This window comes from Hypanus sabinus, chromosome 1, assembly GCF_030144855.1.
Source record: "Hypanus sabinus isolate sHypSab1 chromosome 1, sHypSab1.hap1, whole genome shotgun sequence".
NCBI lineage: Eukaryota > Metazoa > Chordata > Chondrichthyes > Myliobatiformes > Dasyatidae > Hypanus > Hypanus sabinus.
In genome coordinates this window covers 212,612,666-212,638,875 of record NC_082706.1, presented here as the reverse complement: position 1 = coordinate 212,638,875, position 26,210 = coordinate 212,612,666, and the positions used below count along the sequence as shown (strand labels likewise).

General features: G+C 43.4%; 1 protein-coding gene across 1 annotated transcript in view; it reads right to left on the bottom strand.

Annotated features, from left to right (window-relative positions):
- The window catches only part of LOC132407529 (transmembrane protein 241-like), a 170,599-nt gene that overhangs the window by 97,726 nt on the left and 46,663 nt on the right, over nucleotides 1–26,210 (bottom strand). The window contains exons 9-10 of the mRNA XM_059994241.1: nucleotides 12,089–12,131; nucleotides 4,290–4,325 (exon numbers count right to left, since the gene is read on the bottom strand). Coding sequence (XP_059850224.1) covers nucleotides 4,290–4,325; nucleotides 12,089–12,131 — 79 coding nt within the window. The remainder of the gene's footprint in view (nucleotides 1–4,289; nucleotides 4,326–12,088; nucleotides 12,132–26,210) is intronic.

The following is a 26,210-nucleotide window of genomic DNA, read 5'->3' as shown; positions in this document are numbered from 1 at the left end:
GGTTCGGTATTGCCATTTAAAGTAAAATTGGATAGGTATATGGACAGGAAAGGAATGGAGGGTTATGGGCTGAGTGCGGGTCAGTGGGACTAGGTGAGAGTAAGCGTTCGGCACGGACTAGAAGGGCCCAGATGGCTTATTTCCGTGCCTGTAATTGTTATATGGTTAACCCAATAAAACAAAAGATCATCAAGCACCAAGGTGCAGAGAGAAAAAAAAAGAAAATAACATGTAAACAATAAAAATAAGCAAATAACATTCAGAACTGGAGTTCACAAAAGCGAGTTCACAGTGTGACAGTTGCAGGCCATGGTCACAGTTCAGTAGATAAGTAAACCTCATGGAACAACAATTTGAGCCAGCCCATGCCTTGCCTCCTGCCCTGACGCCCTGTGCTTTTCAATCTGGTCCAGCACTTAAATTGTCCAGACCTTGTCTTCGGCCTGGACCACGGTGCTTCAATATGCTCTCGGGCAGGTGCTCTGGCATCTCAATTCGGCCCGTACCCAACTTTCCAAAATCAGCTTGGCGCTTTAAATCAATCAAATCTCAGGTCATTCCTCACTCTCAGGCCCAGGTTGAAGTCCCACCTCCTCGACTCTGCATCACCTTCATTTGCCTCACCTCTGTTCTACTGAATCGAATTGCCTCCAAGTTCGCTCCAGGAATGCTGAAGCATTGACTCAATCCCCACTCTCTGGCCCATAAACCACGCCGCAGCCATCCTGCACCTTCAAGACTTCAAATCCCAGCTCAAAAATACCACGTTGTGCAGGAGGTTCAAAAGCTAAACTCTGACAGGGAAATTACAGTCTATTGCTTGCAGTGATCATTTAGCAGAAAAAAGAGTACTGAAGCATAGTTTCCTGAAAGAAAAGTCCTGCCTGACTAACCTACTGTAATTTTTTGAGGAAATTACAAGGAGGGTAGACAAAGGAGATGCAGTAGACGTGGTGTACTTGGATTTTCAGAAGGCCTTTGACAAGATGCCGCATATGAGGCTGCTTAGCAAGATGAGAGGCTAGCATGGGTAGAGCATTGGCTGGTCAGCAGAAAACAGAGAGTGGGAATAAAGGGATCCTATTCTGACTGGCTGCTGGTTTCCAACAATAGAGTATTTCTGTTTTTTGATGTTTTTTTAAAAAAAATCTATTCAATATATCTAATTATATTATTAATATTATTTTATTTTTATTTTTTTTCTCTCTGCTAGATTATGTATTGCATTGAACTGCTGATGCTAAGTTAACAAATTTCAAGTCAGATGCCGGTGATAATAAACCTGATTCTGAGAGACTTAGTTTAGGGGAATGGGTAAAGAAGTGGCAAATGAAATACAATGTTGTAAAGTGTATGGTCATGCACTTTGGTGTAAGAAATAAACAGGCAGACTATTATTTAGATGGGGAGAACATTCAAAATGCAGAGATTCGAAGGGATCTGGGAGTCCTCGTGCAGGATACCCTAAAGGTTAACCTCCAGGTTGAGCAGGTGTTGCAGAAGGCGAATGCAATGTTGGCATTCATTTCTGGAGGTATTGAATATAAGAGCAGGGATGTGATGCTGAGTCTCTATAAGGCACTCATGAGAGCAGTCTTGGAGTATTGTGTGCAGTTTTGGGCTCTTTATTTTACAAAGGATATATTGACATTGGAGAGGGTTCAGAGAGGAAAATCATTCACAAGAATGATTCCAGGAATGAAAGGGTTACCATATGAAGAACATCTGGCAGCTCTTGGGCTGTATTCCCTGAAGTTCAGGAGATGAGGGGGGATCTGATTGAAACATTCTGAATGTTAAAAGGCCTGAAGAGATTAGATATGGCAAAGTTATTTCCCATGGTAGGGGAGCCCAGGACAAGAGGGCACAACTTCAGCATTGAAGGACGTCCATTTAGAACAGAGATGTGGAGAAATGACTTTAGTCAGAGGGTGGTAAATCTGCAGAATTTGTTGCCACAAGCAGCTGTGGAGGCCAAGTCATTGGTTGCATTTAATAGGATCTTGATTAGCCAGGGCATCAAAGGGTATGGGGAGAAAGCATGGAAGTGGGGATGACTGGAAGAATTGGATCAGCCATAATTGAATGGCAGAGCATACTCGATGGGTTGAATGGCCTGCTTCTGTTCCTCTATCTTATTTAAGTGTTTAGTTGTTTTTTTTTGTTTTATTTGACACCAGCAAGCAGCTGCAGAGCTTCACCAGTGCCACCTTGGATACTGGCCTAAGACTTTTGCAGAATTCTGTATAAAGATAGATGATATGCTGTGACAGCTCGTCCCCTTTTTCTCTGGGTTTTCCCCTCCAAAGTTATAAAGTAACAAATTTCACAAAGCACAATATAGAGAATAACTACTATTAAAAAGAATAAATATGTGAATTTTTCCTGAATATGTCTCAGAAATTACACAAAAATACCTTGAAAATAGGTAACACACAAAATGCTGGAGGAACTCAGCCAGTCTAAAGAAATGATGGAGAATAGTTTGAAAACAGCAGCGTACAAGTTACCTGCCCATAACAGTTTAATTGATATGTGGCTCTCTGCCCACAACCAACAACTGATAGACTCACTTTAAAGAATCTTTATCTAGTTATTTCATCCTCTAGTAATTTATTGCTATTTACTTGTATTTGCATATATACAGCTTGTTGTTCATTGATCCTGTTTACAGTTACTGTTCTACAGATTTGCTAAGTATGCCCACAGGAAAAAGAATCTCTGGGTTGTACGTGGTGACATGCATGTACATTGATAATTTTTACTTTAAACTTTTAATATGCTACACATTGAAAACCAGAGGGCCAAGTCTCAATGGCTTCTGTAAATTGGGTGATTTAAACTGTGCTTAAGCAATTAAATCTGATGATAAAATCATCTCAGAATTAGGGTCAGGAACTGATGGCGATGACTGAAATGAACAGAATGGGGAAGATACACAATCCCAGTGAAGTTGGCCTTGTTCTTGGCTTCGATGGTCAGCCAGTTGTTTCTCTCCTCCGCTGCTGCTGGACACTTATGACTGTAAGGCTAAGGACAACTCCAATGCCATATTCAGATTTGCTAACGACACCACAGGGTGAATCTGAAGCAGTGTCAAATCAGCATATAGGAGGGAGATTGAAAATCTGGCTGACTGGTGCCACAACAAGAATCCCTTATTCAATGTCAGTGAGATCAAAGAGCAGTTACTGATCTCAGGAGGAGGAAACCAGAGGTCCATGAACTTGTCCTCTTCTGAGGATCAGAGATGGAGAGGGTCCTTGGTGTGATCATTTCATCGGTCCTATCCTGAGTCCAGCATGTAATAGCAATTACAAAGAAAGCCTGGCTTTCTACTTCTTTAGGAGTTTGTGATGATTCGGCATGACATCTAAAACTTTGAAAAACTTCTATAGATGCGTGATGGAGAGTACATTGACTCACACTCTGAGATGGAAAATTGTACAGCCCAGTCCATCACAGGTAAAGCCCGCCCCACCATTGAGTACATATACAGGGAGCACTGTCACAGGAAAACAGCATCCATCATCAGTGACCCCCATTGCTGCCATCAGGAAGGAGGGACAGGAGCCTCAGGACTCACACCAACAGGTTCAGGAACAGTTATAACCCCTCAACCATCAGGCTCTTGAACTAAAGGGGATAACCACTCAACCTCACTCACCCCATCACTGAACTGTTTCCACAACCTATGGACTCACTTTCAAGGACTCTTCATCTCATGTTCTCAATATTTATTGCTTATTTATTTATTATTGTTGTTTCTGCTGTTTTTTATTTGCACAGCTTGTTGTCTTTTGCACACTGGTTGTCTGCCTCGTTGTGGTCTTTCATTGATTTGATTATGGTTATTGGATTTATTGAGTAAGCTTACATGAAAATGAACCTCAAGACAAATATATATTTTGATAATAAATTTAGAGAATGATAAAAGGCATAGTGGATAGTCAAAGACTTTTTCCCAGGGTGGAAATGGCTAACATGAGGAGGCAGAGTTTTCAGGTGATTGGAAGGTAGTTTTTTTACAGAGTTGTGGGTGTGTGAAAAAGCCTCTGCCATGGGTGGTGATAGAGGCAGATACATTGAAGAGACTCTTAGATGGCCACATGAATGACCGAAAAATGGAGGGTTATGTAGGAGGGAAGGTCTAGATTGATCTTGGAGCAGGTTAAGAGCTCGGCACAATATCGTGGGTCAAAGGGCTTGTACTATACTGTAATGTTCTATGAAACAATACACAAAATAGGAATTTTTTTTAGCCAATGTGTGGAGTCAATGATATTTACCTGTAAAGGTAGCTGAGGTACTGTTGCTCAAGTTCACTGAAAGAGAAAAACAGAACTTCAATAGCTTCCTATGTTAGTATTTCCATTAGCAAAGGTGGTCACAAGCACATCAATATAATCAAATAATTCCTTATGACAAATCCAGGTATTTCTGCTACAATAAACATTTTCATAATGTAAGCTTGATATAAAATGATATACAGATTACCAGTTACTAACTTACAGATGAAACGGACTTTTAACATCGTAAACCAGCGGGTTCTTGTTAAGTCTCCCACTCGCTATGAAAATGGGGAACACCTTCCTCTCCCTTGCCAGGGAGAGAGAGAACCTCAGATTTGTCGATTATCGGATGAAATGCAAAGCTTTTGGGGTAACTCTGGTCTGTGTTTTTGCTATTGCTTAGCACACGCTTGGGCTCAGTGATGGTATCGAAGCGCGTTTTCATTTGCTGGTGGGAGGAGGGGGGATCGTTGCTCGCTGCCAATTACATGCAGGAAGGGGAGTTGGGGGGGACTTTGGGGTTCTTGCATTTAGCTGTCATTCATTCTTTAGGGACCTTCTCTGTTTTTGTGGATGTTTCCGAAAAAAAAACATTTCAGGATGTATACATTTCTTACATTAAATTTGACCTTTGTCAGTACAGTATAGGATTAGGCCCTTCAGCCCACAATGTCGTGCTGAACTAATCAAATGACCAACTAAACTAATCCCTTCTGCCTAAACGATATCCAATTTCCTCACATTTAATTGCCTATTTAAATGTCTCTTAGAAGTCTCTAATGTATCTGCCTACCACCATGCAGGGAGCGTAGGTTGCAGATTCCAGGCACGTTCTGCCCCTCCTGCAACCAAGCCTCACTAATGGCTACAGTGTCATATTTCCTGAGCTCCTCCACCTTTCCCACAATACTTCTTGAAAAATACGTAACTCATGACACCAGTCACACCATGCTCAACCTTTTGATTCCTGACTCTGTCTGAGGTCTTACCAACATCTGTCTCCACAACCTCTCCACTAGACGTTCTGGAATGCTGATTCCCATTCCCTGTAATTCTTGGTCAAACACTATCATGCAGCATTAACAACCTTCCCACTTGGATATTAGTCACCTTTCAGTTCAGGTGCAAACCATCCCTTCTACACAGATCCACCTTCCCTGGACAAGAGCACGATGATCCAAAAATCTTATGCCCTCTCTCCTACACCAACTCCTGAAGCCCATGTGTTAGCTTGCATAACTTTCCTAGTTTTGGCCTCATTAGCACCCAGCACGAGTAGCAATCCTGAGACAGGAGGTCCTGTCCTTTAACAGCACCTATCTCCCTGAACTCCCTTTGCAGAACCCCATCACTTGTCCTCCCAATGTCACTGGTACCTACATGAATCACAGCCTCCGGCTTTTCACTCTCCCTCTTAAGAATGCTGAAGAGTCGATCCGAGATATTCCGGACCCTGGCACCTAGGAAGCAGCATACCATCCAGGAATCTCCTTCTAGCCCACAGAACCTCCTGTCCGTACCCCTAACAAAACCACAGCATGCCTCTCATCTCTCCTTTCCTTCTGAGTCACAGAGGCAGACTCAGTGCCAGAGACTTGATTGCTGTGACTTTCCTCTGTTAGGTAAAACCCCCTAATGGTGTAAATGTTGCTGGGGGTGTAGGCAACAGCGGTGTTCTGCACTGGCTTCTCTGACAGCCTCCAGATTACCTAGATTAGTTTTGTTATTTGACAGATAAATATTGCCCCTGGGTCAATGGGAAGGATTCCCACAGCTTTTCTTCAGTTTAGAAGTATGAAATATTGGTAAGCTGAGAGGGCGGGGACAATGATCAGCACCTTGGACAGTGCAGCATTCCTGTTGCATTGTACAAGGACATCTTCCTGGAATTATCCATCAGGGCATTGTCAAAAGACAGCATCATCATCTCCTTCTTACCCCTTCTCAAAGTCAAAGTAAATTTATTATCAAAGTCATTGACAGAGATTGATAGATTATTGATTAGTCAGGGCATGAAGGGATACTAAAGAAAAGTAGGATATTGGGGCTGAGAAAAAAATGGATCAGCCATGATGACATGGCGGAGCATACTCGATGGGCCAAATGGCCTAAGTCCACTACTATATCTTACGGTCTTAAATCCTTTCCCCTTCCTAACTGTCACGTATTTTCCTGCGTCCTGCAAGCTAAGTGTAACTATCTTCCTGTATGTCCTATATATCACCCCGTCAGACAATAGACAATAGGTGCAGAAGTAGACCATTCGGCCCCTCGAGTCTGCACCGCCATTCTGAAATCATGGCTGATCATTCACTATCAATACCCAGTCCCTGCCTTGTCCCCATATCCCTTGATTCCCCTATCCATCAGATATCTATCCAGCTCCTTCTTGAAAGCATCCAGAGAATTGGCCTCCACCGTCTTCCGAGGCAGTGCATTCCACACCTCCACAACTCTCTGGGAGAAGAAGTTTTTCCTCAACTCTGTTTTAAATAACTGACCTCTTATACTCAATCCATGCCCTCTGGTACTGGACTTTCCCAACATCTGGAACATATTTCCTGCCTCAATCCTATCAAATCCTTTAATTATCTTAAACGTTTCAATCAGATCCCCTCTCAATCTCCTCAATTCCAGCGTGTACAAGCCCAATCTCTCCAATCTCTCTGCATAAGACAGCCCTGCCATCCCAGGAATCAACCTAGTGAATCTACGCTGCACTTCCTCAATTGCCAGAATGTCCTTCCTTAAACCTGGAGACCAAAACTGTACACAATATTCCAGGTGTGGTCTCACCAGGGCCCTGTACAAATGCAAAAGGACATCCTTGCTCTTGTATTCAATTCCCCTTGTAACAAAGGCCAACATTCCATTTGCCCTCTTCACTGCCTGTTGCACTTGCTTATTCACCTTCATTGACTGGTGAACTAGGACTCCTAGGTCTCTTTGCATTTCTCCCTTACCTAACTCTACACCGTTCAGACAATACTCTGCCCTCTTGTTCCTGCTTCCAAAGTGGATAACTTCACATTTATTCACATTGAATGACATCTGCCAAGTATCTGCCCACTCACTCAGCCTATCCAAGTCTCCCTGTATTCTCCTAACGTCCTCTTCGCATGCCACACTGCCACCCAGTTTAGTATCGTCAGCAAACTTGCTGATATAGTTTTCAATGCCCTCATCTAAATCGTTGACATAAATCATAAAGAGCTGTGGTCCCAATACAGAGCCCTGTGGTACCCCACTAGTCACCTCCAGCCAGTCCGAGAAACACCCAGTCACTGCTACCCTTTGCTTTCTATCTGCCAACCAGTTTTCTATCCATGTTGAAACCCTGCCCCCAATGCCATGAGCTCTGATTTTACTCACCAATCTCCTATGTGGCACCTTATCGAATGCCTTCTGAAAATCTAGGTACACAACATCCACTGGCTTACCCTCGTTTAACATCCTTGTTACACCCTCAAAAAACTCCAACAGATTAGTCAAGCATGATTTGCCCTTGGTAAATCCATGCTGGCTCGGCCTAATCCTATTTCTGTCATCTAGATGTGCCACTATTTCGTCCTTAATAATGGACTCAAGCATCTTCCCCACGACTGATGTTAGGCTAACAGGGCGATAGTTCTCCGTTTTCTCCTTCCCTCCCTTCTTGAAAAGTGGGACAACATTAGCCACTCTCCAATCTTCAGGAACTGATCCTGAATCTAAGGAACATTGGAAAATGATTACCAATGCATCCGCAATTTCCTGAGCCACCTCTTTTAGAACCCTCGGATGCAGACCATCTGGACCCGGGGATTTATTAGCCTTCAGTCCTACCAGTCTACTCATCACAGTTTCTTTCCTAATGTCAATCTGTCTCAATTCCTCTGATATCTTATGACCCTGGCCCATCCATACATCTGGGAGATTGCTTGTGTCCTCCCTGGTGAAGACAGATCTAAAGTACGCATTAAATTCTGTTGCCATTTCCCTGTTTCCCATAACAATTTCTCCCAATTCATTCTTCAAGGGGCCAACATTGTTCTTAACTATCTTCTTTCTCTTCACATAGCTAAAAAAACTTTTGCTATCCCCTTTTATATTCCTGGCTAGACTGAGCTCATACCTGATTTTTCCTCTCCGTATTGCTTTTTTAGTTAAGATCTGCTGTTCCTTAAAACTTTCCCAATCATCTGTATTCCCACTCATCTTAGCCCTGTCATATTTCTTTTTCTTTAATGCTATACAATCTCTGACTTCCTTTGTCAACCACTGTGGCCCCTTCCCCCTCTTTGAATCCTTCCTTCTCATTGGAATGAACTGCATTTGCATCTTTTGTATTATGCCCAAGAATATCTGCCACTGCTGATCCACTGTCTTTCCTGCCAGGGCATCCGCCCATTTAACTTTGGCCAGCTCTTCCCTCATGGCTCCATAGTCTCCTTTATTTAATTGCAACACTGACACCTCTGATCTGCCCTTATCCCTCTCAAATTGTAGATAAAAACTTATCATGTTATGATTACTACTTCCTAATGGCTCCTTTACTTCAAGATCGCTTATCAATTCCTGTTCATTACACATCACCAAGTCCAAAATAGCCTCGTTCCTGGTTGGCTCAAGCACAAGCTGTTCCAAAAATACATCCCTTAGACACTCCACAAACTCCCTATCCTGGGGTCCAGCACCTACCTGATTCTCCCAGTTCACCTGCATGTTGAAATCTCCCATAACGACTGCATTACCTTTAGCACATGCCAATGTTAACTCCCTAATCAACTTGTACCCAATATCCACGCTACTGTTTGGGGGGCCTGTACACAACACCCATTAGGGTCTTTTTACCCTTACTGTTCCTCAGCTCAATCCACACAGACTCTACTTCCCCTGTTCCCAAGTCACCTCTTGCTAAGGACTGAATCTCATTCCTCACCAACAGGGCCACCCCACCCCCTCTTCCCATATTTCTGTCTCTACGATAGCACGTATACCCTGGTACACTCAATTCCCAGGCCTGATCCCCTTGCAGCCATGTCTCCGTTATCCCAACAATATCGTAGTTCCCCATTTTCATCAGAGCTTCAAGCTCATCTGTCTTATTTCTGACACTACGCGCATTCAAGTATAGAATTCTTAGCCCATTCCTCCTCTCTTTGCTTAAAACACTGTCTACTGTACCTAACCCAGCTCCTTGAACTTCCATTGGGCTAATTGCACCCTGAATTTTGATGACCTTCTCAAGATCACCCAAACCTTCTACACATTTAACCCCATGCACCTTCTGACCAACCCTCTGGATCTGGATCCCTGCCCCCTGCACATCTAGTTTAAACCCCCCCCGAGCAGCACTAGCAAACATTCCTGCAAGAATGTTAGTACCCCTCCGGTTCAGATATAGACCATCCCTTCGAAACAGATCCCAATGTCCCTGGAACAAAGACCAATTATCCAAAAACCTGAACCCTTCCTTCCTGCACCATGCTCTCAGCCTCGTATTAATGTGCATAATCATTCTATTCTTCGCCTCACTCGCACGTGGCACAGGTAGCAATCCCGAGATTGTCACCCTGGAGGTCCTGCCTTTCAGCTTCACTCCTAACTCCCTGAACTCTCTAAGCAGGACCCCCTCACTCACCTTACCTCCATCGTTGGTCCCTACATGGACCACTACATCTGGGTTCATGCCCTCATTCTCAAGAATAGCCTGCACCCGATCTGAGATGTCCCGGACCCTGGTACCAGGGAGGCAACATACCATCTGAGACTCCCGATCTGCCCCACAAAATCTCCTATCTGCCCCCCTAACTATAGAGTCCCCTAAAACTATCGCTCTCTTCTCTTCTCTCCTCCCCTTTCTAGTTGAGGGTTCAACCTCTGTGCCAGAGGCAGGACCACTACAACTCATTCCTGGTAGGTCATCCCCAACAACAGTATCCAGTACGGTATACTTATTGTTAATGGGAATGGCCGCAGGGGTGCTCTGCTCTCTCTGCCTGCTCCCCCTGCCTCTCTGGACCGTCACCCATCTGCCTACTTCTTGGTTTTTTGGTGTGTCTACCTCCTGATAACTCCTATCTATCTCTGCCTCTGCCTCCCGAATGATCCGTAGTTCACCCAGCTCCAGCTCCAACTCCCTAACTCGGGCTGATAGGAGCTGCAGCTGGATGCACCTCTTGCAGGTGTGGTCATCAGGGACAACTGTGTTGACCCTGACTTCCCACATACTGCATACGGAGCACACCACTGCTCTGACAGTCTCCCCCATACCTGAACTGGAAGAATAAGTCTAAAAAGCACCTAGCAACCTCACCTTCTTCCCCTCAGCGAGCAATCACACAAGCTTACCGAAGTCCCCTTACGCCGAAGCCCACTTAGCCGAAGCCCACTTAGCCAGTCTCCCAAGTGATCCGGAGTTCATCCAGTTCCAGCTCCAACTCCTTAACACGAACTGTTAGAAGCTGCAGCTGGGTGCACTTCTTGCAGTTGTAGTTGTCATTTCTCGCTGCCTTCCCACATCCTGCAAGATCAGCATTCAGCTATGCCTGGCATCTCTAGAGTCTTAACTGAGCAGACATAAAAAAGGAAGGGAATAAACTTTACTGGAGCTTTTATTTTTTCTGCCTTCTCTGACTGAAACCTTGAAGAGCTAAAGCCTCACCACTCAGTCTCTGTCCATTCAGATGATGGCCGTTGCAACGATGACTGCTGCGCTTTCCCGCCTTACTTTAATTTGCTCTTGCTAATCAATCCCAACACTGATTGGTCGCTGTCAGAGCTCAATTACACTGCTGCAAATCACTGCTGCCTTTTTCAATAAGTCAGTGGCCCTGAGTGAAATCCACTCCTCTCAAATGTTGGATGTCCAGATTGGTCATTGTTCAGTGCTGCCGTGATCTGCTGCTGCATTTTTCTGCTTGGTCAGTGGACCGGAGTGAAATCCCCTCCATGCAAATTTCTAATGTTTGGAATGGTCGCTGGTCAGAGCACAATTAAGCTGCTGTGATCCGCCGCAGCCTTTTTCCACTTGGGCAGTGAAATTCCCTCCTCGCAAACTTCTGATGTAAGTAAGTAAATTAGTCGCTGGTCAGAGCTCAATTAGTGTGATGTGCATTCATCAACTAAACAAGACTATGATAACCCTTATGAATTAGTGTGATGTGCATTCATCAACAGAACAGGCCTGATTAATAGTCTTTGACCTGAAACATTCACTCAGTTTCTCTCTGTACAGAGCCTACCTCATCCTCCCAGCATTTCTTGTTTCAATTTCAGATTTCCAGCAATTTCAGTGCCTTTTGCATTTCAAAACTACTTTTATAGCTGAATTTTAAAAAAAAATTTCAAAATTTAAAAACAGTATTTAAGAACTTTTAAGAAGAATATTTTAATAACTATGTGCTGATTAGTAGCACAGCGGTTAGTGTAATGCTATAACAGTGCAGCAACCTGTGTTTAATTCCTGCCACTGCCTATAAGGAGTTGGTATGTTCTTTCCATGATCACGTAGGTTTACTCCAGGCACTCTGGTTTCTTCCCACAGTACAAAAAATGTAAGGTTTGTATGTTAATTGGTCACATGGCTGTAATTGGGGATGGGCTTGGGCTTGTTGGACTGGAAGGGCCTGTTACTGTACTGTATCACTAAGTAAGTAAAATTACACGTACATGAATTATTTTATTAATGATCTGAAACAAAGAAGGAATAACAGGTACAATCTGACTAGCTTCTCACTGGGGACCAGGAAACTGAACAGCTTTGCATCAGCAGGAACATTCAGAATGTTGAACTGTGTACTGTACTATTTTACCTTAGTGCACAAGACTTTAACTTCTGAAATACTTTGTATCCACCTGCAAGAAAAGAACACAGAATGTGAACTCTGATATTTCTCATATTATTTCATACAAGAACAGAAATGCCAATTTTCCCAAGTAAAAAATCTGCATTTGAGAAGCCCAGCCAGTCAAAGCAGCAAAAAGAAGTACATGCTTTGTGGCAACTTTAACATATTACTGACATTTTAAAAAATGACTAACTGTTATTCCAAATACAGCTTGTGTAATGTGCCAACTTGGATAAATGCACAACTGATCCACTGATACACTGGTGCTTTACACAAAGATAATCTAGGCTGTAGAGTTCGATGATTCACAAAGTCTTTGTGGACAATTGTAGGACTTACTGAGTACCTCCAGCAGATTGTTTACTGATCTGGAGCAAGCTGCTTGTTTTCCCTAGATAACAGCAGTAACTTTAAACTTCTCTGTATTAGCATAGCAGGGGATCTGTCCTGGATCCAGCACATAAGTGCCATTACAAACAATGCACCTTTACTTTCTTAGAAGTTTGTGCAGATTTCGCATGTCAAAATTTTGACAAACTTCCACAGATGCACAATGGAGAGCATCCTGACTAGTACATCACAACCTAGTACAGAAACACCAATGCCCAGAAATGGAAAAGCCTACAAGAAATCCATCAGGGGTAAAGCCCTCCCCATCACTGAGCACATCTACATGGAGCACTATCACAGGAAAGCAGCATCAAGGCCTTCCTGCCATCATGAAGGAGGTACAAGAGCCTTACATCATATATCATCAGGTTCAGGAACAATTATACTCTTCAACCATCAGGCTCCTGAACTGGTGTGGATAACTTCAATCAACTTTACTCTGAACAGATTCCACAACCTATGGATTCACTATCAAGGAATCAACAAGTCATGTCCTCAGTATTCTTTATTTTATTTATTTGCACATTTTGTCTTCTTTTGTATATTTGTTGGCAGTCTTTGCTTATGTATAATTTTTCTTAAATTCTATTGTACTTCTTCATTTTCCTGTAAATGACTACTAGAAAATGAATCTCTATTTGCCATCTATCAACTTTTTTGACCATTCTGGTTGATTTTTAAAAATACTCCCAAATGCCAGGCTTATTATCTTTTGTAACGTTGCCACTATTGTAATTTGTGATTGGACACTGGTACTGAAGAATAATGCTGTCCAATTCACTGGTTCATTGGTGAGACCAACAGTGGGGCAGCTGCGTGACCTCGGTCTGGGCACTCATGCTGTGGGATCGCATGCTGTAACTGCCCAGCAGAGGACACACTAGAGGCAGTGAGGCGCAGTGGGCATCCATGCTCTGTTGGGGGCTAATCACTCCCATACTTCCCTCCAATGTTCCCTCGGTGGAAAACAGGCTGGACTGTGTTTGTCTGCAGCTGCACTAGCATGTGATAAGGAACTGCTGTGGGCTTGTTTTTCCAGAAACACGGCTCCATGACAACATTCCATGCACCATCAATCTAAAGGATATGACACTCAGGGACTTGGGCTATTTTTTTTATGTGACTGTATGTCTTTTTTCCCTATGTCGGGCAGGTGGGACTCATCAGCCTTGGAAGGCAGCCCGCCGAGGAGAAGGTAAACTCTGATTTTAAACCTCTGCTGCCTTGCGGCCATATCCACCCACGGGAAAGGCTTCGGGAGTAAACCCCGAGGAAGAAATCCAGAGCTGGAGTCCCTAAGGCAATTTGATGTTGTTTACAACATCACTCTGGTAACCTCTGTGACGACACTGGTGCCAAGCTGTATCAGCGCTTGCCCTTCCCTTGGACTACATCAGTGATGTGGAGAGGGGGAGCCCGCTGCATGGGCAACAGCCAGTTCTTCAAATCTTCCTGCCCAGGCTTGTACCCTGGAATATACAAGTCACCTTTATCACAACAAATGCCCCAAGTTATTTCTCAGGAGCATTAGCCAACAAAATCTAAAGATAAGAACAAAAGAACTAGGAGCAAAAGTAGGCCATTTGGCCCATTGAGTCTGCTCTGCCATTCAATCATGGGCTGATCCAATTCTTCCAGTCATCCCCACTCCCCTGCTTTCACCCCATGCCCTGGCTAATCAATAACCTATCTATCTCTGCCTTAAATGCACCCCAGTGACTTGGCCTTCACAGCCACTCGGAGCAACAAGTTCCACAGATTTACACCCTCCGAATAAAGTAATTTCACCACATCTCAGTTCTAAAAGGAAGTCCTTCAATCCTGAAGTCATGCCCTCTTGTCCTAGAATCCCCTACCATGTGAAATAACTTATCTAATCTGTTCAGGCCTTTTAACATTCAGAATGTTTCTATGAGATCCCCTCTCATTCTCCTGAACTCCAGGGAATACAGCCCAAGAGCTGCCAGACATTCCTCATATGGTAACCCTTTCATTTCCAGAATCATTCTGATGAATCTTCTCTGAACCCTCTCCAATGTCAGTATATCCCTTCTAAAATAAGAAGCCCAAAACTACACAAAATACTCCGTGTGGTCTCATGAGTGCCTGAAAGAGCCTCAACATCACAACTCTGCTCTTATATTCTATACCTCTAGAAATGAATGCCAACGTTGCATTCACCCTCTTCACAACCGACTCAACCTGGAGGTTAATCTTTACGGTATCTTGCACAAGGACTCCTAAGTTCATTTGTATCTCTGCATTTTGAATTCTCCCATCTAAATAATAGTCTGTATGTTTATTTCTTCCACCAATGACCATGACCATACACTTTCCAACATTGTATTTAATTTGCCACTTCTTTGCCCATTCTCCTAAACTATCTAACTCTCTCTGCAGGCTCTCTGTTTCCTCAACACTACCTGTTCCTCCACCTATCTTTGTATCATCGGCCATTTTAGCCACAAATCCATTAACACCGTAGTCCAAATCACTGACATACATCGTAAAAAGCAGTGGTCCCAACACCGACCCCTGTGGAGCTCCACAGGTATCCGGCAGCCAGCCAGAATAGGATCCATTTATTCCCACGCTCTGTTTTCTGCCGATTAGCCAATGCTCCACCCATGCTAGTAACTGCCCTGCGGTTCCACGGACTTTTATCTTGCTAAGCAACCTCATGTGTGGCACCTTGTAAAAGGCCTCCTGAAAATCCAAGTACATCACATCTACTGCATCTACTTTGCCTACCCTTCTTGTAATTTCCTCAAACAATTGCAGTAGGTTTATCAGGCAGGATTTTCCTTTCAGGAAACCATGCTGGCTTTGGCCTATCTTGTCATGTGCCTCCAGGTACTCCGTAATCTCATCACTAACAATTGATTCCAACAGCTTCCCAATCACTGATGTCAGGGTAACAGGTCTATAGTTTCCTTTCTGCTGTCTCCCACCCTTCTTAAATAACGGAGTAACATTTGCAATTTTCCAGTCATCCGGTACAATGCCAGAATCGATTGATTCTTGAAAGATCATTGTTAATGCCTCCACAATCTCTCTAGCTACTTCCTTCAGAACCCAAAGGTGCATTCCATCAGGTCCAGGAGATTTATCCACCCACAGAGCATTAAGTTTCCTGAGCACCTTCTCAGTCGTAATTTTCACTGCACAAACGTTGACTCCCCTCATACTCTTCAATGTCTAGTTTACTGCAGATATCTTCCACTGTGAAGACTGATGCAAAATACACATTTAGTTCCTTTGCCATCTCTGTATCTTTCATGACAATGTCTCCGACGTCATTTTGTATTGGTCCTATATATACCCTCACCTCTCTTTTACTCTTTATATACTTAGAAAAGCTTTTTATAAGATCATGGCTGACCTGACCATGGACTCACAACCACCTACCTGCCTCTTCCCCATAGAACATAGAACACAGAATAGTACAGCACATTACAGGCCCTTCAGCCCACAATGTTGTGCTGACCCTCAAACCCTGCCTCCCATATAACCCTCTACCTTAAATTCCACCATATACCTGTCTAGTAGTCTCTTAAACTTCACTAGTGTAACTGCCTCCACCACTGACTCAGGCACTGCATTCCATGCACCAACCACTCTCTGAGTGAAAAACCTTCCTCTGATATCCCCCTTGAACTTCCCTCCCCTTACCTTAAAGCCATGTCCTCTTGTACTGAACAGTGGTGCCCTGGGGAAGAGACGCTGGCTGTCCACTCTGTCTATTCCTCTTAATATCTTATACACCTCTATCACATCTCCTCTCATCCTCCTTCTCTCCAAAGAGTAAAGCCCTAGCTCCCTTAATCTCTGATCATAATCCATACTCTCTAAACCAGGCAGCATCCTGGTAAATCTCCTCTGTACCCTTTCCAATGCTTCCACATCCTTCCTATACTGAGGCGACCAGAACTGGACACAGTACGCCAAGTGTGGCCTAACCAGAGTTTTATAGAGCTGCATCATTACCCCGTGACTCTTAAACTCTATCCCTCAACTTATGAAAGCTAACACCCCATAAGCTTTCTTAACTACCCTCTCTACCTGTGAGGCAACTTTCAGGGATCTGTGGATATATACCCCCAGATCCCTCTGCTCCTCCACAATACCAAGTATCCTGCCATTTACTTTGTACTCTGCCTGGGAGTTTGTCCATCCAAAGTGTACCACCTCACACTTCTCCGGGTTGAAGTCCATCTGCCACTTCTGCATCCTATCAATGTCTCTCTGCAATCTTCGACAATCCTCTACACTATCTACAACACCACTAACCCTTGTGTCATCTGCAAACTTGCCAACCCACCCTTCTACCGCCACATCCAGGTCATTAATAAAAATCACAAAAAGTAGAGGTCCCAGAACAGATCCTTGTGGGACACCACTAGTCACAACCCTCCAATCTGAATGTACTCACTCCACCACGACCCTCTGCCTTCTGCAGGCAAGCCCATTCTCAATCCACCTGGCCAAGCTTCCCTGGATCCCATGCCTTCTGACTTTCTGAATACGCCTACCATGTGGAACCTTGTCAAATGCCTTTGTACAATGTCCTGTGCATGTTACTCAAAAAGGGTTTTTTGGTTTGTTAAAAGTAGGAATGCTTCTATGATAAGTGTTTCTCTCGCAGTTGTTTTGCTTTATACTTGTTGATGTGGTAATTGTATTCATTTGTTAACCAATGGGGAATGTTATTTTGTCTTGTGAGGCTGGGAACTTGGGGGAGGGGTTTTTCGCGGGCTTTTGGGAGAGAGCCGGGAGGAGGACATCGAGGAAGGTGGACGTGCACTGCACTGCTCGGAAGACCACCGGGCGTGGTCCTAGGTGCGAAGATGTGGAGGTCGGAGGCAAGCGACGAGGAGTCGAATGGTTCGATGTTTGAGCTCCAACGATGTCCACTAAACTGACTGAACTTTGATAAGTTGGCGCCTGTTTGTTTTTTTTCCCTTGCATATATATTGTATTGCCTAATACTCTTCTAATTTTAGTAAACTCTTTAAAGTGTATTTCACAACGGTATTTGTTGTGGGTTTGATACTGTGGGTGGGCGCAAGGCATAAACTCGATTCTCACAGCACCTGCGTGTACGGGAGGTGGGGTCAGTGTATGGCTGGATCTCCTTTTCCCCTAGACCAGGGGTCGGCAACCTTTACCACTGAAAGAGCCATTTGGACCCGTTTCCCACAGAAAAGAAAACACTGGGAGCCACAAAACCTGTTTGACATTTAAAATGAAATAACACTGCATACAACGTTTTTTTTGCCTTTATGCTATGTATAAACAAACTATAATGTGTTGCATTTATGACATCGATGAACTCCTGCAGAGAAAACGAAATTACATTTCTGCATGCAACAAAAACATTTTGAACTCCGAAAAAAAGATGTTGGGTTGAAGGTTACTTTTAAGTAAAATACTCAAAGTCTATTTGAGTCCTTCTTATATTTATGAAAAACGCCGAACGTAAATTGTCCGCCAGCAGCAAACCAAAAATAACGTCAGCCACCTGAAAAATAAAAGTACTATTTCACTGAACAATGAAAAAATTTGAATATACGTAAGATAATAGGCAATTAAAATATTTATCATACTTGGTTAATGGGATTTCTGCTCCTGGACCTGAGCGCACAGCGTCTGCACACCAGGGCTGTATGACGTCACCTTCATCTTTACACAGGATCGCAAGCTGTCATCTGTGAGGCGTGCGCGATGTTTGTTTTTAATAAAGTTCATGTTGGAGAACACCTGCTCACATACATATGTGGATCCAAAGATCGACAGGACTTCAAGACCATACTTTTTAATGTTTACATAAATGTCGGGGATAGCATTCCATGTTTCAAACACAAGTTTGTCCAGTTTGGGGAGGTTTTCAATATCACTCCATCTGTGATTCTGAGCAAGAACAGCCTTCTGACGGGCAACATCTTCAAGGTCTGCTGTCAAGCGTCTAAACTTGGACACCCATATGTCTTTGTCGGCTATGTCGGCCAGTTCCATCTCAAGATCGGGTTGACTCACACCTGCCAATGCAGTCGTATTCAGTAGGGATGGATCGATGCTTAGGGGAGTGACCGGGAAGGATAATGTGTTTTTTTTTCCTCTCTGAACTCACAGAAGCGTTTCCCAAACGATGTTTGCATTGCGATGATTGCAAAATGTAAATACTCCGAATTTATCATGTCGTGAGTTTGTTTGAACTCTCTCAAATTGGGGAAGTGTGACAATGTGCCTTTCTGTAAATCTCTGGCCAGCACAGTCAACTTGCGCTCGAATGCCAAAACATCCTCCAACATGTGCAGGGCTGTGCGTCCTTTCCGCTGAAGAGCTGTGTTCAGGTGCGCTGTCATGTCTACCGTGAAGTGTAGCTTTTACAGGCACTCTGGCTGTTCCAGCTCAGGAAAGGTGAGCCCTTTGCTGCCCAGGAAAGTTTTCACTTCTTCCAGACATGCGACAAAGCGTTTCAGCATGTCCCCTCTGGACAGCCACCGGACTTTGTTGTTCAGCAGGAGATCAGAATATGCGCTTTCCAGCTCGTCCAGTAACAAACGGAATTGACGGTGATTTAAACTTTTTACCATTATTTTATTGACAATCTGAATGACAACATCCATTACTTCTGTGCATTCTGGAGGAAATGTTTGAGCGCACAATGCCTCTTGGTGCAAGATGCAGTGAAAGATCAGCAGCTTTCTGTCCAGCGACTTCTGCAGTAAAGCCACAAATCCCTTGTGTGCTCCTGTCATACTTGGTGCCCCATCAGTAGCTACTGACACCAGGTGGGTGGTCTTTATTACTTTGGCTCTTAAACAATTCAAGACACCCTACCAGATGTCCTCCCCCCGTGTTTGGCCTTTTAGAGGTATCAACTCAATCATTTCTTCCTGTGGCTCAGCAGAGTTTACATACTGGGAGAACAGCGCTATTTGTTCAATATCACCTTTGTCTTTAGACTCGTCCAGGCAATCAAGTAGGCCACAGCTGAATTGATGTCTTTAATTTGCTGTCTTGTGATGTCTTCTGCCATTTTTATGGTTCTGTTTTTGACAGTCTGTGCAGAGAGGGGCATATCCCTGATTTTCTGCACAATTTCACTCTTGTTTTTAAAGTCTGTGAATAGATGTTCTGAAATCTTAATGAAAGATTATTTTATATATTCACCATATATAAACTGCTTCCCTTGCCTGACTATTTCCTGAGCAGCAACAAAACTAGCATATGTCATTGATTTTCCAGACTTCATACACTTCTTGAAATGATTTTTGCTCAGATCAACCTTCTGCATCAGTTCCGAAACGGCTTTTTTTCTCTCATCTCCATCCGGATATTTTTGAGCAAAGGCTGCGTGTTTATTCTGGAAATGTCTTGCGACTTTTGACTTTTTGTTGTTTGCTAGTTTCTCATTGCATATTAAGCATACCGGTAAACCAGTCTCGTCAGCAGTGAAAGCAAATGAATCTGCCCACATATCATTAAACGTTCTGTTTTCTTCAGTCACTTTTCTTTTTTTAGAATTCTCTACAGGTAGCCTACCTTGGATCGAAAAATTAAAGAAATCGCGCACTGGCGGGTGTCAGGCATTGGCAGTGGTGACGTATATTAATAGCGACAAAAAACACATTTTATTTAGATTGTACAAGATCACCATAATCTTCAAATTTAGAATTACATTTCAAAAACTAACAAACTAACATAAAATACATTTTAATTAAATACTCATCATTTATTTTCCAAAGCTATAGGGAGCCGCAGCACAGAGATGAAAGAGCCGCGGGTTGCCGACTCCTGCCCTAGACATATACCAGCCTGTTGGGCAAGTGTTACACCTTACTAAAATCCATATAGATCACATCCACTGCACTACCCTCATCTACTCATCTATATGCCTGGTCACCTCCTCAAAGAACTATATCAGGCTTGTTAGGCACGATCTGCCCTTCACAATGCCATGCTGACTGACCCTGATCAGACCATGATTCTCTAAATGCCCATAGATCCTTAATTCCCTTAATTCCAAAATGCAAAAATCTATCCAACCTTGTCTGAAATATATTAACTGAGGTAGCCTCCAATACTTTATTGGGTACAGAATTCCACAGATTCACCACCTTCCGGGAAAAGCAGTTCCTCCTCATCTCTGTCCTAAATTTATTCCCCCGAATTTTGAGGCTATGTTCCCTAGTTCTAGGCTCACCTACCAGTGGAAACAACTTTCCTGCCTCTATCTTATCTATCCCTTTCATAATTTTATATGTTTCTATAAGATCTCCTCTAATTCTTCTGAATTCCAATGAGTACAGTCCCAGGCGACTCAATCTCTCCTCATAGGTTAACCCCTTCAACTCTGGAATCAACCTGGTGAACCTCCTGTGCACCACTTCCAAGGCCAGTATATCCTTCCTCAAGTAAGGAGACCAGAACTACACAAGCATTCCCAAGTCCTTCTGCACAGCTGCATGCTGCAAATTTTTTTACCATTAAAATAATAACCTGCTCTTCCATTTTTTCTTTCCAAGGTGGATGACCTCATATTTACCAGCATTGTACTCCATCTGCCAGACCCTTGCCCTTTCACTTAACCTAACTATATCTCTCTGCAGACTCTCTATATCTTCTACAAAATTTGCTTTTCCACTCAATTTAGTGTCATCAGCAAACATACTTGGTCCCCTCTTTCAGATCGTTAATGAATATCATGAACAGTTATGGCCCCAGCACTGACCCCTGTGGCACACTGTTCACCACTGATTGATTGCCAACCAGAGAAACATCCATGTATCTGAACTCTCTGCTTTCTATTGGCTAACCAATTCTCTATCAATGCTAATACATCACCCCCAACTCTATGCATTTTTATCTTATGGATATGTCCTTTACGTGGCACCTTATCGAATGTTTTCTGGAAATCTAAGTAAATACTTTACAAAAATGCTGGATGAACTCAGCAGGTCGGGCAGCATCCGTTGAAAGAAGCTGTCAATGTTTCGGGTCGAGGGTTTCCACCCGAAACATTGATTGCTTCTTTCAACGGATGCTGCCCGACCTGCTGAGTTCATCCAGCTTTTTTGTATGTCCTGATTTAACCACAGCATCTGCAGTGCACTTTGTGTTTAAGTAAATAGTTTGCTCCCCTCTTTAGGAAATAAAATGGACGATCTTGAAATTCAGCTACAGATTGACAAGTATAATGTTGTGGCCATCTCTGACACTTGGCTAAAGGATGGCTGCCATTGGGAGCCAAACATCCAAGGATATACGGTATATCGGAAAGATAGGTTAGTAGGCAGAGGGGGTGGTGTGGCCCTGTGTATAAGAAATAATATTAAATCATTAGAAAGGGATGACATAGGATTGGAAGATGTAGAGGTTTTAAGGGTTAAGTTAAGAAATGGCAAGGGTAAAAGGACCCTAATGGCAGTTATATACAGGCCTTCAAACAGCAGCCAGGATGTGGATTACAGATTACACCAGGAGATAGAAAAGGCGTGTCAGAAGGGCAATGGCATGATAATCATTGGGGATTTTAACATGAAAGTGGATTGGGAAAATGGGGTCAGTACTGGACCTTGAGACATCAAATTTGTAGAATGTATGAGGTATAGTTTTTAGAACAGCTTTTTGTTGAGCCCACTAAGAGATCAGTGTGCTGGATTTGGGAGTTGTGCAATGATCTAGAGGTGATAAGAGAGCCTAAGGTTAAGGAAACTTAAGAATGGTGATCACTATATGATTGAGTTCACTTTGAAATTTGAGAAGGAGAAACTAAATTCCAATGTGTCGGTATTTCAGTGGAATAAAGGAAATTACAATAGCATGAGAGGAGAACTGGCTAAAGTTGACTTGAAAGGGACACTAGCAGGAAGGACAGCAGAGCAGCAATGTCTGGAGTTTCTGTGAAAAATGAGGCAAGTGCAAGGCAGATATATTCCAAATAAGAAGAAATTTTCGAATGGAAGAAGACCATAAGACACAGTAGCAGAGCTAGGCCATCTGGCTCATTGTGCCTGCTCTGCCATTCAATCATGGCTGATCTTCTTTCTATCTCCTCCTGAACACCAGTTCTCAGCATTCGCCCTGTAACCTTTGACGCCATGCCCAATCAAGAACCTGTCAACCTCTGCCTTAAATACACCCAATGGCGTGGACTCCACAGCTGCTCATGGCAACAGAATGTAAAAAGAGAAGGAGGAGGGGGTAGAAGTCAAGAAGTTAATATTGATGCTGAAGGGTTGGAAGCAGAACATGAGATGTTCTCCTCCAACTGAGAGCAGCCTCATCGTGGCAGTAGAGGCCATGGACCAACATGTCGGAATGGGAATGGGAATTAAATGTGTGGTGACTGGGAAATCCTGCCTGTTTTGGGGGATGGAGTGAAGATGCTCGACATTGTCCAACAGATATTGGGGCAGATAACAATAGACAATAGACAGTAGGTGCAGGAGTAGGCCATTTGGCCCTTCTAGCCAGCACCGCCATTCACAGTGAACATGGCTGATCATACACAATTAGTACCCCGTTCCTGCCCTCTCCCCATATCCCTTGACCCCGCTATCTATAAGAGCTCTATCTAACTCTCTCTTGAATGCATCCAGAGACTTGGCCTCCACTGCCTTCTGGGGCAGAGCATTCCACATATCCACCACTCTCTGGGTGAAAAAGTTCTTCCGCATCTCTGTTCTAAATGGCCTACCCCTTATTCTTAAACTGTGGCCTCCAGTTCTGGACTCACCCATCAGCGGGAACATGCTTCCTGCCTCCAGTGTATCCAATCCCTTTATAATCTTATATGTTTCAATCAGATCTGCTCTCATCCTTCTAAATTCTAGTGTACACAAGCCCAGTCGCTCCAATCTTTCAACATATGATAGTCCCGCCATTCCGGGAATTAACCTTGTGAACCTACGTTCCACTCCCTCAATAGCAAGAATGTCCTTCCTCAAATTTGGAGACCAAGACTGCACACAATACTCCAGGTGGTGTCTCACCAGGGCCCTGTACAGCTGCAGAAGGACCTGATGTAGATTTTAACCAACATCCTAAAAATATAAAGAGGCCCAGCTGTCATACAGGCTTAGAAAATGCAGTTTGCATGTTATCCCTGTGACGCATGGGTTTCCTCTGGGTGCTCCAGACATTCCAAAGTCGTACCGGTTAGTGGATTAATTGGTCACACGCGTGTAATTGAGCCGCTGGGCCAGAGGGGCTTGTTACCATGCTGTATCTCTTATCAGATAAATTCAGGGATGGTCAAGCAACTGATTTAAAGAGGCCCATCTTTAATACCTTGGAGGGTCATAGAGCTTCTTTAAGAATTCAATAGCAGTGGAGGGGAGCAGTGGGGATAAAGCCCCACTATCTATTAAATGCTCCCCATAGCATGTGTCTCCAAGAGCTTCTGAAAATCAAATCCAGCTCTTGGCTTTCACTTGTGACTTAGTTATTAAGCCTGGTGGAGTCATTTCTACTGACAGGAGAATGGGCAAAAGCAGGCTACTGGGGCCTTAAAACCAGTCACTTCAGACAGATGGGGTTCGTCAGCCATGGTCGTCGGCAGTTCCTCAGAGAAGGAAAACTCTGATCTCAAACCTCTGCTGCCTTGCGGTGATATTCACTCACGTGGGAGGCTTTGGGAATAAGCCCAGAGGAAAAAGTCCAGAGCTGGAGTCCCTCAGACATTCCTACATTGAGTTCAATGTTGACTGGCAACTCCTGCAATGCCACTGGAGCCAAACTGTATCCGTCTCTGCTATTCCTTTGGATTCATCAGCTGCAAGGAGAAAGGAGACCCTGCTGCATGGGCAAAGCTTATACTGGCTTGCATATTGACTTCGACAGCTAGGTCGCAACATCCATGGTCAACCCTGACCAACGGAGGGCTACGACCATAGAGCAGAGGAGGCTACAGAGGTGGGAAGGTTCAAGGTTGAGATTCTGAATCTAAGAGCAATTAACTTTGATTAAATGAAACAACCTAATTTTGAGCTGAATGATATTCAATCTTCATCTGCAATTATCTTCTGATGTTGCCCTAGAGGATCATTTACTAATTATCCTTGTCTGAATATACGACGGGTTAAAACAGGCTTGTTCCTCATGATGCCTTGACATACTTTTACAAAAAACACCCAAATTACTTCATAAACTCATCTTCCAAACTATTTTGGCTAACTTGATTTGCACAGACTCTTTGAAGACTAATGCTCCTCCCACAAGATATAGTATATCCTCATTATACACTCAGTGGTCACTTTATTAGGTACACCAGTACACCTGCTTGTTAATACAAATATCTAATCATGAACATGATGACTCAAGATTCAGGGGAGTAGATTTAGGATGGAGATAAGGAGGAAAAGCTTTTTTCAGAGAGTGGTGAATCTGTAGAATTCTATGCCCAATGAAGCAGTGGAGGCTACCTCAGTAAACATATTTAAGATAAGGCTGGATAGATTTTTGCATAGCTGGGGAATTAAGGGTTATGAAGAAAAGGGAGGTAGGTGGAGATGAGTCCATGGCCATGTCAGACGATTTTATTGAAAGGTGGAACAGGGTCAATGGGCTAGATGGCCAACTCCTGCTCCTGCTTCTTACATTCTTATGTTCTAACATCCACAAAATGCTGAGTTGAAAAGTCTCAAACCGAAACATCAACGATTAATTCCTCTGAGCTGCTCCAGCATTTTGTGTGTTCTTAGCAGATATATTCTTTATTACTGATGTTACAAGGGAAGTCAAAGACAGCATAAAAGGAAAAATGGGGCAAACAATATAGCAAAAATTAGTGGGAAGTCAGCCGATTGGAAAGCTTTTAAAAACCAACAGAGGGAAACTATGAAAGCCATAAGGAGGGAAAAGATGACATATGAAGGTAAACTGCCTAATTATATCAAAAATTCTTCTAAAAGATTTTTTCAGATATGTAAAGAGTACCAGACCACTAGAAAACGATGCTGGAGAGATAGTAACGAGGGACAAGGAAACAGCGGACGGAATGAAAAAGTACTTTGCACCAATCTTCATTGTGGAAGATGCTAGTAGTATGTCAGAAATTTGAGTGTTAGGGGGCCAACTGAGTGTAGTTGCTATTACTAAAGAGAAGGTACTTAGGATCACTGAAAGGTTTGAAGGTAGAAGAATCACTTGACCAGATAGACCACAACCCAGCATTCTGAAAGAGGAAGCTGAACAGATTGTAGAGGCATTAGTAATGATCTTTCAAGAATCATAAGACCATCAGACATAGGAGCAGAATTAGGCCATCTGGCCCATCGAGTCTACTCCACCATTCAATCATAGCTGATCCTTTTTTTCTATCTCCCCATAACCTTTGCTGCACATGAGGCTGTTTAACACGGGCCCATGGTATTACAGGAATGTTACCAGCATGGATAGAAGATAGGCTGAGTGGCAGGAGGCAAAGGGTCAGAATAAAGGGAACCTATTCTGGTTGGCTACTAACGATTAGTGGTGTTCCACAGGGGTTGGTGTTGGGCCCACTTCTTTTCATGTTGTAAGTCAATTATCTGTTTGACAGAATTGATGGCTTTGTGGCCAAGTTTGCAGACAATGAGAAGATAGGTGGAGGGGCAGATAGTGCTGAGGAGCAGGGTGCTGCAGAAAGACTCAGATAGATTAAGAGAATGGGCAAAGAATTAGCAATGTATATGGTCATGCACTTTGG